This window comes from Haliaeetus leucocephalus, unplaced genomic scaffold (genome assembly GCF_000737465.1).
Source record: "Haliaeetus leucocephalus isolate CR32 unplaced genomic scaffold, Haliaeetus_leucocephalus-4.0 Scaffold687, whole genome shotgun sequence".
Taxonomy (NCBI): Eukaryota; Metazoa; Chordata; class Aves; order Accipitriformes; family Accipitridae; genus Haliaeetus; species Haliaeetus leucocephalus.
Genome location: NW_010973123.1, coordinates 4,201,683 through 4,215,154, shown reverse-complemented (window position 1 = coordinate 4,215,154; position 13,472 = coordinate 4,201,683). Strand labels below are relative to the sequence as shown.

Below are 13,472 nucleotides of genomic sequence, written 5' to 3'. Positions count from 1 at the left end.
TGTCTGGAGGTGCTGGCTCTGGCAGCTGCCTGCAGAGCCTGCGTGGCAAAGTCAGCTGAGACGCCTAGTTTGCTGGCAGCATGGCATCGTTGCTCCTTCCCTTAGAGGCTGCAGCACAGCAGAGGGGTGTCAGGCTGCTGTTGGGGAAAGGCAAGCAAAATCCTGTGGCACTCCCCTTGCACAGCTGTGAGATACCACTCCTGGAGGCCTCGCTTTTTGTAGGGTGCCTCCTCTGGAAGCAGAGGTGCAGGAGAGCCGCAGGTGAGCTGTTTGTGATATACATGGTACGTTCCCACTCCTCCTTTGGGGAACTGCTGCTTGCCAGCACATGAGTGGTTCACAGATGGCTTCTGATGGAGTGAGACTCCAGAGTGCTGCTGGTGGTGACAGGGTCTGTTGTTGTGTGCAGGGAGAGAAGGGTGAACCTGGGGAGCGTGGAGACAAAGGAAATCCAGGAGAATCGGTAGGTCACCTTTCTCATTTTCCTTCTGCAATCTTGGCAGTAGGGGAGGGATGATGTGGCAGCAGTGCTGCTGAAAACCAGCACATCCCACCCTCTTACGACACACATCTCATTGAGGACAGCAAGCTTCATTTTGTGGGACTGAATCACCAGCCACCTCTAGCTCCCGATGCCCTACTTTTCCCTTACACAAGAACAATCTAGCTCATGACAAGCAATCAATAATGAATGCCTAGGGAAGAATAGAAGATCATGGAAAGCATAACAAATATTTCCCTCGGCACTTGCGGTGAAGGGATTTCCTGAACAATACTTGCATGTATCTACATATATGTATTTTTCAATAGGGTTTGTGTTCTTGAATTTGTCTGTTCTCCCCTCAAAGCTCACCCCTAGCTTTTGTAGCACCCTGCAGCAAGGAGTCCCACAGGCTATCAAAACACTCTTCTGCATGTGTGGAGCAAGCCACCTTCTTTCCTATCTTTTGAAACAGCTGCTAAGCTGTTGACCTTGTGCCTCCTTGCCCGAATGGTGGTAGAGTAGTGGAAGTGGACCTTTTTTTGGAAAAAACTCACTGCTTTCCCTCCTCCTAAATATCTGCAACTGCTGCATAACCTTCCCCAGAGTCCTGCTGCTTCTACTCAGCCACTGTCCTGCATTGCTGCCACTTCCTAACACAGTCCTTAAGGGGAGTCCAGGTTTCCAAGCCTGGTAGAGCTCTGCTGCGTCCTGTGCCCTGCCTCCCCTCTGAGCAGTTCCCTTTACCTGCTGAGGGCAGCAGATTATGACAGTGACTTCTCTTGCCTTGCTTTCTAGATATCTGGCCCCCCTGGACCCCAAGGCCCACCAGGACCTCCAGTAAGTTTTGAGTGATTCACCTGAGGAGCAAGACCATGGGAATGAGGATAGAGCGGGAAGTGGCTGGGGAGGGTTCTGGGCAGAGAAAATAGCCAGAAACACTGCAGCATTGAAACAGTAACATGCTTAGTATCACTTCCAAAACCACCCCCCAGGGTAGGTCAGAGCTACCATGGGCTGGGTAGGTAAAGAGAGAAGGTTAGGTTTGTCTGAGATGAAAGGGAAGACAGTAGCAAGATGGAATGAATAGGATTAAAGGGATCAACTTCAGAAATGGTCTTAATAGCAAGCCTGGCCCACTGCCGGGTGGTTCTTGGCGAGAGCCGCCTCATTACCAGATGAGAACAGTACATGAAGTGCCCTTCACACAAATAAAGAGGCCTTCAGGCTAAGCATTTGTGCCTTCAGTGTGACAGAAAGCGAAAGCTCTATACTGCATGCTGAACTGTGATAACCTGGATTTTAAAGCATATCCTTAAATATTACTCATATCTTGTCTTTCATCCCAAATACAGGGTCTTCAGGGCCTCCCAGGACCGAAGGTAAGACTGCAAAAAAGTAACATTCTGGAATTTTACTAGAGTTGTCCCAGGTGCAAGAATTCCCTTCAGTAACAACTTCCTAGCTTTCAAATGTTACTTTTCTTCTATCTTGGTAGGAGGACAAATCCTTCTGGATATTTTCTTGAAGGAAATGGATTAGCAGCACTTGCTTTAGGACCCAGAAAACTGGTCATTCTCTCCAGTTTTCACCCAGAGAAGTAGGAAGTCACTGGCCCTTGGAAATCTTTCCATGAGAACATAGTTGAAATCTTTGTCTGAAGGGTGCAGGTCTGTACAGTGGGCTGGACAGGCTGTCATACAACCTTAAGTAACTGAGCTCTAGCTTAAAATTAGCCAGGTTCTGTACCCTGTAAATTCTGCTGTAAAGCCACTCAAGGACTTCGCTGTTCTTGGTGATGAGAAGCTTTCTAATCTCCATCTAAATGTGTTTATGCTCAGCCTGCACCATTGGTTTACCTGCTGTAAAACAGTACCTAGATGAAAAAAATATTTGAGTGGAAATGTTCAAGGAGACCTGTGTTTTTCCTCTGACATTCTGGCAGAGATTGGCAAATGTGGGAAGTGTCTTCATCCTTCTTGTTATGCTTAGATTTGGCTACCAGTACTATTTGGGTGCTAAAGGGGATGGTATCTTTATCCTGATTCATCTTTTCTCCAAGTGTTGATTACAGATACAGTTATCTGTCTTGCTTGTCTGTAACTCACTAGCCACTGATATCAAGTGTCTGGGAAAGTTCTGTAAGATGGAGTTGTCTTTGAGGTATGGGCCAAACAAATGCAGGTGAAAGTCTGGCACAGCACAGACTGGATTATAGGCAGAGGAAGTACTGCAGCAGTTTCTCCTTGAACCACGTAGGCCTAAATAGCAGGTGCAATGAGATGTCCTGAGCGTGGAAGTTTTTGTTCCATCCCTGCAACCTGTAATAAGTCTTTTTGTAAAGAGGCTTTCAGTAGTGGGGAGGAAGAGCATTTCATACCTTTTGCAGACACATCAGAAATAAGTAACTCTTCCAGGTATGTGCTCAAGCCAAACAGCATTGTAGGGCAGTGATACATGGCTGTATGGAAACTGGAGTGCTGGTAGAGTGGGCCAGCAACATGGTGTCTTATCATTGTAGGAGAGTACAGCAACCGGGCTTACTGTTTCTGTGCAAACTTGGTTCTTCTGATACTTCTGTTTCAAAATGCAACCAAGATAATGCTTTAAAATACCTTATGAACAGGAGGGTGGGGGGGAAGCTTTGGGTTGCTTTTTGAATTTATGAAAAAGGAGTATTTTGTTTTAATATTGCTTTATAGTTTATAATAGAGAATTTAAAAAATACAGTTGGAAAAGGAATAATGAAATTATTTTCCCCAAAATTTTGAACCTGATGCCTTTGCATTTACAAAAATCTTTCCAAAAAAGATTTCAGTATGATTTTTCTTCAAAGCTTATAGACACCTGTCATTCACTTCCAATGAATCCACATCTTAAAATGTAAAACCACCCTATCGGATAACTTCTGGTTCCTTCTATTTACTGACGCTCCCTGCAATAGCAGGGAGAGTGACACAGAAGTGAGCTCAGTTCCTCTTTGACCGCCTTGACCCACTGGGCCTGACTCTCCTCTTACTGCCATTGACTGAAGACAGGTGCTCACGCAGAGGTCGCTTGACTGATACTGGTTTTCTTCAGATTGGGCTGAGAATCAAGCTAAAGCATTGCTCTGCTGCCTCTTGTATTCTCTCTAATCCTTCTGCGCTCTCTGAAGGGAGGAATGTTTGTTATATAAGTGGTGTTATGGTGGGTTTATTTTCTGCTCCATCCTTCCTTTAGGGGGAAGCAGGGATTGATGGAATGAAAGGAGAGAAGGGTGCCCAGGGTGAAAAAGGAGACAGAGGGCCACTGGGATTACCCGTAAGTATCCAGGAAGCAAGCAGCACTTTATGAGCCAAACTTATATCAGCTGTAAAAAGATCTCTCAATAGGAGACACACGCAGGGATGTGATATGTAAAGTCAAAGAAAGAGATGATCTATAAATAACTGTGCCTTTGCTTTTTAAACTTAAAGCCTCAATTTCTTATAGAACCTTCATCTTTTAGAGCTGTTAAATAGATCAATGATCACTTTTATTCTTCCTGCTTCTGGCAGGATTGGGAAAAACAAACAGTAGCTTTCCTGTGGGTTCTTTGCACTTTAGACCAGAAACAGAAGTCAAAAAGATGTGGAAAAGGAAATACCTTCCCAGCCGTTTATCACCTGGGCCAAGCTTTGTACAAAAATTTGGTGGTTCTGAATGCATCCAGCTTCTTCACTAGCCAATACTTTCCTATCACTTTTGCAATGGAATCAATGCTTTCCCTGACACGGTAGAAGCGTGCTGTGTTCCCTGCTGTATGTGAACTCAGTCACATTAGACAAGTGTTGGTGCACTGCTTAGCTTAGCAAGGAGGAATTGTGGCAGAATTATAATGAGTTACAGGAGCTTTAGATATAAACCTGAAGACCTTGTGAAGCTCTTGGCTCACATCTGCTAAAAGCTTCTTCGCCCACTGTCTGAGCTGACAGCTGATAATGAATTAGTGGTAACTTAGTCCCACCCAGTTGCTCTGCCAGCCCCTAAGTTCTCTCCTCATAAAAAGCACTGGTGGCAGAGCACACCCTCTCCCTTTGCTGAATGTACTGCCTGGAAACAAGCACTGCAAAACGCATCTTGTGTGCTGTGTGACTTTGTCAGCCTGTGTTTGATCACCCAGATCCCTTGTCTCTGACTTTGGCTGAAATGTGCGTGTCTTTGTTTGTAAAATGTTTTCCTCTTTTAGTTGTGCTATACCTTCTAGGGCCTGGATGCTTCTCATCGAGCTCTAGGTACTTAAGTGAGCTCATCATGAGTGTATTCACTGTGGCTCCATGCAGAGCCAGCAGGGAGAAAGCGATGCTTTCGGAAGGCTCAAATGCAAAGGTTTGTGCCTCAGTGAAGCAGCAAGAAGTAAAAGCACAGTCCTTATTTTGCCCTGAGAAATGCAAATGGAAGCTTTCTGTGTAAATGGTTATTCCCTCAAGTCTGTGTGTTATCAGGACAGGGGAGGGAGGTCCCCATGACAGTCTGAGCAGAAGATGCCCCAGCAATTATCCTGACAAGCTCATCAGTGTAGCAGGGAATGTGCTAGCTGGTTCTACTACAGCAGTGAGCCCTATGAGAAACCAGGGTCCCTTGCCTTTTCGCATCGCTTATCCTGAGCTGTGGAGGGGGGAAGACTGGCCCAGAAGCGTCCTCTTAGAAATGTTTTGTGTTTGGATCAACAATATCAGCTGGCCAGCTAGGAAGCACAGTTACTGAGCTGTTAGTAAGATCAGAGAGATATTGTGGACCTTGTGTCCCTCCTCAGACCTACCTAAGTCTCTTCAAAAGCTTTTCCATGCCTGATCCAGTGTGTTTTCAGCCTGTCAGACTAAATGCAGTGCCAAATAGGTACTGAAATATTTCAAAGACAGACTCTGTAAAATCCCACAGCTGGATCTGCTGCCTTTTCAAGTGTGATTTAGGGCTTGACATCATGCCAGAATTTCAGCACATTTCACCGCCGATTGTTTGCAGTAGCCTTGGACTTCTCTGAATGGCCGACAAGCTGAGGAATTTGTCATACTCAAGTGGAGGAAAACTCAGTGTTTGGTACTTATATTCTACAAAAGCTTTCTCTCCTGGCCACCGTCAGAGACAAGACACTGGGCTAGACGGACCTTGGGCGGAACCATTGTAAGGTCTTATGGATGAGGAAATTCAGGGCAAGAGCCAAGCAGACAGAAAAGTGTCACTTAATCTCAATCTGGTGTAAATCTGCACTGGTGACACAGGAAGATGAGCCACCTGTTTTATAAGCCTCCAGACAACTGGATGTAGAGTGGAGCAAGCCTGCAGCTGACTAAGCATGCACCTACAAGACCTGGGTTTCTTGGTGGGAACTTGAATGGCTGATGGCTCTGCACTGCTTATAAATGCCTCTGTGACCACAGGCCTCTGAGCCTTGTGTCTCCTCTGTGTTGCCCAGCCTGCCACAAAGGCAATGCAGGTCTCAACTCCACTGTCACGTTGTCCTTTTCATCACCTGTCACAGAACAGCGTTTTCTCGGTGGCACTGAGAATGGGAAATTTGCATTCTTAATGGGATCTGAAAGTTGCAGGTCAACATTATATGTATTCAGTGTTTCTATGTTTTTGTTGGTTTGCTTGTAAGTACCATCACCTGTCCTTGAGATCTTAATTTTTGTTTATTGCAAGCATATGTTTGTCTCAAGTCACTGCTTCACTCACCTCTCCCCTCCCCTCTCCTTTTCCCCTCACCCTCCTCCCCTCTCCTCTTGCCTTGTTTTTGTTAACCCTCCCCCATCTGTTCAGGGTGCTTCAGGTTTAGACGGCAGGCCTGGACCACCGGTGAGTTCCATTTCTCCATTACCCTACGTTCCTCCTCCCCAGTATCGTGATTTGTCTTGTCTCTTCCACCAGAGTCTTGTTTACACCAGGAATAACTGTCTTTTCTCCAAAGCAGCCTTGGGAGGGGGGTTAAACTTAGACTGAGAAGTGATGTTACACGCTTGTCTTTTTTGATGCTACGAGTCTGTCTGGATCCTGGGATCACAGCCTACTTGTTCTACTTTATCTCTGTAACAAGATGAATGAAACCTCTGCATGGTTCCATGATGCTCTGTTCTCCTGTCCTCTTTATTACGAGGGGTCTCCATCCTGTCATTCTCCATGGTAGCCTTGCTTGCCACCTTTTCACAGCAGTAGCTCTTCAGTTTTGTCTTAGGCATAATAATGCTGGTGTGTTTTGTCCTGTGAGCAAAAGGCTTTGTGCGTTGTTTTCACATACGGCACTTAAGGCTGCATTGCCATGGGTTGCAGGTATGCTTACAGGTATCTCTCCATAGCCTGGTAAGCATCTTGCCATGAGGAGAAGTTGCATCTAAAAGACCTTCTGCAAGCAGGACTAGCCCTTCACCTCTCAGCAGCAGAATGCCATGCAACTTCAGCAACTCTGCATGTGCTTTCCTTAGTCCCAGATACGTGAGGGTGGGGGTCGTGGGGTGTGTTCCAGTCTGGTATGTACCCCTGAGAGGTAGCGACATCTGACAGTGGAGCAGGAGGATGCAAGATTCCCACCTCTTGTTGCTAACTCACTGTGAGATGTGAAGGAAATAAACTCCTTGTGCCTAAGCATCTCAGTCTGTGAAATTCAGAATGAGACAAGTAATGCTAACCTTGTTCTGCAAACCATTCTGCTATTCTTGGCTAGCAGCTGTTAAATAAGGGCCAAATATTTTTAATCCCTCTTGGGAGGTCACACATCACCCATGCACAATCCATTTGGCTATTTAAAAAGAAAAAGCAATTTTTCCTCCTCGGTGTAACTGGAAATTATTCAGCTGCTCTAGAACTTCTGAACAGAATCCGAATGACAGCTTATACACTCGCTTGTTTGGGGAAATTGTAGATTTAATTTTACAAATGTGCAGGTGAGATCTCAATGTATTTCATGGCACTAAATGATCTTAAAATGATGCATATGTGCAGGCAATTAAGATTTCCATGATGTGAACTCCTGTGCATGAATCTAAGGAGAGCCTGATTTTTCTCACTTCCTTCACTGCATTTAAGTTGTGTGCTGCATGGACTACTTCTCCACTTACATTCTGCAGATCTTAACTTGTCTGAAAAGCTCTCCTGATCCACATGAGTCATCCTGCTCACATCAGAGGGGTTACTTTAGTGACTAAGGATTGTGAGCTCATGTGAAAAAGGTGCAAGGCCATTTTCCTTAAGGCTGTTAGAAAAAGATTTCCCTGTTCTGGATGATTCCTCCTTTGTTCTTCCTAGAAGGCAGGTAATGGGCCTCAAAAGTATCCCTTTATCAAGGCTCCATGAAGATCAATACCTAAATGGTTAGCAGAGTTCTTGCCAATCTAAAAGTATGTGGTGATGTAGGGTTAGGAAGGTAACTGCCTATCTATACGATGTAGTTATGTGGGTGTACTACACACTGCAAATTTGAAGGCTGTATTTTATCTAGACTGCAGAATGTGGTCTGGGAGAGCTGTAAGAGACCCTGCAGCAGGGAACACTCCACAACAAGTTCAAGGACTCTGTATAGAGTTGAAAGTGCCCGATTTCTTAGCCAGAAGACTATTGCCTAACTGCTGTATTGCCCACATGAAAGATCAACTTTGATCGGGTTAATTTCCCAAAGCCCAAGCAAGTCTTAACAGCACTGGGAAGCGAGTTTGGTATGCTAGTGGGAGATGGCCCCTGTGTCAAAGGGTTAGCAAAAAGACTGGGTTTTCCTGTTAGCATGACTGAGAGCCTGGTGGAGCGACATAAATAGCAAAAAGGGAACAGAGGGACTGGGACTGAATGATGCCCCTCTTAGTTTGCATCTGTGTATGCATGCATCTGCATTCATCTCTGCAGCATGGTGTCTTTCAACTTGCATGACTGACTGGCTGCCTGCCACCAAGTAACCAAACTCTTTCATTTTTGCTCAACTCAGCTGACTCCGGGCGGGGGGAAAGAAAATAAGGAAATAAAGAAAAGAAAATTGCTTATCATCTAAATGGCCTTTATTCTGCTACAGCTTTCAGCCTTGTCTGATATAAACTAGAGAGAAAAAATTCCCTCCTGTGGAACTGGTAGAAATGCCTGCTGTAACAGTTGTCAAGAGATAGCTTCAAAATTAAAAATAAGGCTCTGTAAAATGGTGCTGGTGTGATCTAATGTAGCAGTTCCCATGTTGTTCAAATTGCCTATAACAACTACTTCAAATCCATCGCCACCAACACTGAAAGCTGTAGTGGTGCTAGATGCCTTCCATCACCAGACTGTCCTTCCCAGCTGTGCTTTTTCCTAAAGGAGCAGCAGTGTCTCCTGGCTTTAGTGAGGCCCTAGAGGGAAAACGTCCTGATGTGTTTTCCTTCCTACAACTATAGGGTACTCCAGGACCAGTTGGGGTTTCGGGACCAGCAGGACCAAAAGGAGAAAGGGTGAGTTTGCTTCAGAACTGACCAATGCTCTGTAACTTCTTTGAAGCTACCACAGCTCTCTGGGATGGAGAAGCTCTAGGTTTTTCTAGAGCTGGAACTGCTCTCTCTTTGTGCATATAAGACCCTCAGCTGGGCCTCTTTGATTTCTGAGTATCTCATCCTTGGGGTTTTTGGGTGCTTTGAAATGTGTTCTTTACTTTTCTTCTATAGTGTTGCTGCAGCCACTGCTGTGCTGCCTGTTTATACTGCATAGGAATGTAACAATTTTTACTCTTTTGTCTCTGTTTCAGGGCAGTAAAGGAGATCCTGGAGTTGTAGGACCAATGGGGCCAGCAGGGCTTCCTGTAAGTATGGAAGTACTCGGGATTTGTTATCTACAGTGCTTGTTTCCTGGCTGATGGCTTAAGATGCTACTGTAATACAGCATTTGCAATTTCAGCTAGGTTAGGTGTTAAAGAACCGAAGTTACACACTTATGTACACTACGGGAACAACAGAAAGAGCTTGATAACTTCAGAGCAATGATTCAGAATGAGGTGGATGAAGCTGAAGGGAAACTTAATTTACCTTGGTCCTCGAACTACCAAAAGAAGCTGCATGGCACTCCCAGGATACGTATCTTAGTCCAAAATGCTGCTTTTGAGCACATCTGCTCTGTTTACCTCTCCACAGCTTGGGTGCCTGCCTTCCACTTGCCTGAGAGGGCCCTGTCTTGTCATTGCAGTGACAAATGCTGTCTTCAGCGAGGTTACTTCCAATGTTTGGGATTATTTTTTGCAAAGTAGGGCCCATGTCGGAATGCCAGTTTTATGTAATCATGGAGCTGCTTTGTTGTTTAACCAAAAAAGGAAGTTTGCTGCTTTTTTCAAGGACTGCATTCTCTAAACCAGTTCGGTTTTTATCTGAAGAACCCTTGGAGCAGTAGTAGTGGTGTTACAACCTGGATGGTCTAATGGAGGTGAAGAGGAGGTTGTCTGCTGGAAAAGTTAGTTATTTTTTTTACCATCGAGCAATTGGTACAAATGGAAAAAACAAACTTCTGGGCACACATTCTTCTTTTTAAGCGGGACTACAATGGGACCTACTTGTTTTAAAATCTTTCTTTTTGTGTTGATGTATTTCAGGGTTTACAAGGTCTACCTGGTGACAAAGGAATCCGGGTAAGTTACCAGGCAAACTTCTTGTATTTAGTTACTAACATCTTCACACAGTGATAGACTGGTTAACTCCTGAGCAACCTCAAGTAGCCAGCATGTAATTCTGTCTGCTAGACCTTCATATAAGTAACTTTACAAACTTGTATTTTAGAAGGTGATACCTGTAGCTCATATAATCACCTGGGACATTGTGGTACATCTATCTGAAAGCTATAGGAGGGATTTTCTAGTGTGTTCATTGTTGTCATAGCCCTGTTCTCACTGAAGCACAGGACTTTACGTGTAGTAGACTTCGGCCAACGTGGCATACTTTAGGAAATCCTGCTTATCTATTTACTGATGTGTGTAGGGATTCCCATGAGAATTAACTGAGGTGAAGCCAGCAAATCTTACTATGTTACTTTTAAATTCCCCCTGAAGTGTGAAAAGGAAAGTTGCCCTCTAGCAAATGAACCTCTAGAGAATTTGGAAGATGGAAATTTGGAAAAGATAAATTAAATTGGCCTACTTTAAGAATCAGACGTGAAGTCTCCTCAGGCATTGTCCTGAATGGATGGGATGATGAAGAGTTGGGTCAAAACCAATAATGTGAATGGCTGCTTTTCTGTCATACCACCTGTGTTATAGAAAGATAAACATTACTAAAAAGTGCATGTTGAGAAGCTCCTTGCTTTTTCATCAGGTTTTCCACAACGTAAGGAATTTCTTGCCTGTTAAGGCTCTAAATCTTTTTAACAAAAACAGTTGAGAGATATAGTTGAGCATCATTTATATTTAGAAATATAAATGACTTCTGGATTAGAGTCTTTGTAAGATTACAATTGTATAGATATGTCAAGTAGTTCAGTATAGTACATGTGTATGTCTTTATGCATGTACTCACACATACACCTTCTCTTCCTAAGAGACTGGTATCACCTAAGTTTATCTGAAAATGTAAAGTTTTATAGTGCATGTGCCCGTATGGTGATTTTATTATATGAATTTGCTTTTGATACATAGTGAGTGTTCTCTGTCCTTTATTGCAATGTATTTCTGACCTTACTCTGCACAGAATGGGCAGTTTTGGAAAGCAGTAGCCAATTGGCATCTTAAACTAGGGGAGAAAGGTCCAAGTTTCATGAGAGCTCCAAAGTTCTCCCCTTTTTTAATCATTGCATTTCTGGCTTTGCTTCTTAACTTCCTCTTCATTAAGATGTGTTTTGTTTTGTTTGTATGGCTTCTAAACAAAAAATAACTTTAACAGAATTCCTAGACTTTTTCAGTTGTTTTTTAAACTGGGTATTTTATTTAAAAGAAGGATCTTTCATTAGCTGTAGATAGGATTTCTCTGAGCTCTTGCATAAAAGCAAATGAAAACTGGGAGAAACGGCACCTCCTTGTAGAGGATGAGCTGGAAAGCATGAGTGGGAAGTTTTGCTGGCCCCTTGAAGCATGCATGCACTTTGCCTTGCTGCAACCATTATTCTGAAATGAAAAAGTGTGAGAAAACTTGAGACTGTAAATGGACAAGTGCAGTATCCTTGCGGGTGGGATCTTAGAAAATACCACTTTTCCCACTGAGTCTTTATACAGGGGCTTCCTCTTACTCCTGCCCCTCTTCAAAAATTGTGAACAGGTCACTACTACTTACAGGAGTTAAACAGCACAGTTTTGGTGAGTCCCCTCTATACAGCTGTTTTGTCTGAATGCCTCCATCCCTTTCTAGAGACGTCTGACAAGTACCGTTTAGCAGAACTGGATACAGTGCCGGTTCCCCAGGGTTTGCTCTGCAGCCCAGTATCCCCAGCTGAGTGCTAGGTCTCCCCTGCAGTGGGACACACAGCTTCTGTGTCAGAACCTCCTCAGAAGTGCGGGACAGTCTCTCCCAACTGCTGGCAAAACTATGGCACTTCAGCCAGGAGACTTTAAAATGAACAAGAAACCTGTGAAACGAAAAAGAGAAGGCAACACTCCACTTCTGACCTGTTCCACGGGGGGCTGGGATACAACACCCGCCTCTTTGGAAGTGGGACATGTATTCATTTGAAATGCTTCTTTTCTGTTTAGGCAGCAGCAGTATGCAATGGCACTTTAATATGAAGATTTTCAGTGTTGAGCACATTAAAAATGAGGATCCCCTTTGTTAAGCTCCCAAATAATTTGCCAAAATCCTCTGTTACTTTAGGCAGAGCAGTGCTTTTTAAATCCCAGAAACGGTCCTGCTGCCCTTTGTTTGGAGTGGGAGATCAGCATAGGTGGGCCTGGGGACAGGCAGAGACAGTATTGTGGCACTAGATAGCAATGGGAACAGATGGCCTTTCAAGTAACCCAGCTGAAAAAGTGTAAACCCTGAACTTGTGGTATGAAGCTGATATCTTCACTGTTATTTTAATGCCTGTGGTTTTTTTTTCTTGTGTGTATGTGCGTCTTCCTCGCTCCTACAGGTCCACCTTTGTCCCCTTTATCCCTTCCTCCTCTTCTGCCTTTCTTCCTGATTCCTTCCTCCTTCCTCCAGAGCAACCCATGCCACATTTTCCTGGATTATCCTCTCTGTTCCAGTGCTTGGTTCTGGGTGACTTATCCTCATTGCCTCTCCTCTCCCATCCATTTCTCTTGCCAGCTTTGGGTTTAACACTTTTTTTTTTTTTTTTTTTTTAAAGAAAAAACGGCAACCTGTGCTGTCTGATTTTATCCCTTAATTCCTTTAACCCTCCCCACAAGGACCCTATATTCAATTCCCTGTGCAGCAGCCCCTTCCCCTGTTTTATGCTCAGCAGCTTTGAGAATTTCCTCTGTTATACAGAAAGATTTGGTGTAGATATAACGGGCAAATACCCACACTATACCCTGCCCTGGCTGACCTGCTATGGGTGGGATGATGCCAAGGGGCAACAGGGCATCTAGGCATTCCCTCAGCCCCTTTTGCAGCTGGCTTTCATTGACTGAATGCTGCCCCTCCATAAAAGAGCATGCCTCCCCTTTGGTTATGATTTTTTTAATTTGTGTCCCCCCGCTGCTCCAGCTCTGGTGTAACTCAACCTGGAGCCTGTGGAATATCAAACCACTGTAAGAATCGTACCTTCCTGGGGTATGTTGGTGCTGCTAAATAAGAGGGCCAGGGCCAGGTCGCTGCCCTGTGGCCGTATTGCTTAGGACTAGTCCCTCGTCTAACAGGTATTTTGGGGGGAGCACTACCCAGAGCATCCCAAAGGACAACCAGGCTCTGCACGCTGTCTGGTCCAAGTACTTCAGTCTCTGGCCCTTTTCTATTTAGCAATGTTGATGCACCCCAGTGCACAAACCACTTCAGGCACAAGCAAGCACACTTGTTCTAGTTAAAGCTTTGCTGTTCTTGGATATGGAAGTAATTTTACACCCTAAAAGGAACAAGACCCCCCTGCCCCCCCCCCCCCCCCCCCCCCCCCTCCA

The 13,472-nt window shown here is 44.6% G+C and overlaps 1 protein-coding gene across 1 annotated transcript in view; it reads left to right on the top strand.

Moving 5' to 3' along the window:
- The first annotated feature begins 1,842 nt into the window (after nucleotides 1-1,842).
- Nucleotides 1,843-13,472, top strand: part of LOC104839580 (collagen alpha-1(XIII) chain) — an 18,810-nt gene continuing 7,180 nt past the window's right edge. Inside the window, exons 1-5 of the mRNA XM_010579943.1 lie at nucleotides 1,843-1,863; nucleotides 3,704-3,784; nucleotides 8,851-8,904; nucleotides 9,195-9,248; nucleotides 10,029-10,064. Of these exons, the coding sequence (XP_010578245.1) occupies nucleotides 3,725-3,784; nucleotides 8,851-8,904; nucleotides 9,195-9,248; nucleotides 10,029-10,064 (204 nt within the window). The 5' untranslated portion in view covers nucleotides 1,843-1,863; nucleotides 3,704-3,724. The remainder of the gene's footprint in view (nucleotides 1,864-3,703; nucleotides 3,785-8,850; nucleotides 8,905-9,194; nucleotides 9,249-10,028; nucleotides 10,065-13,472) is intronic.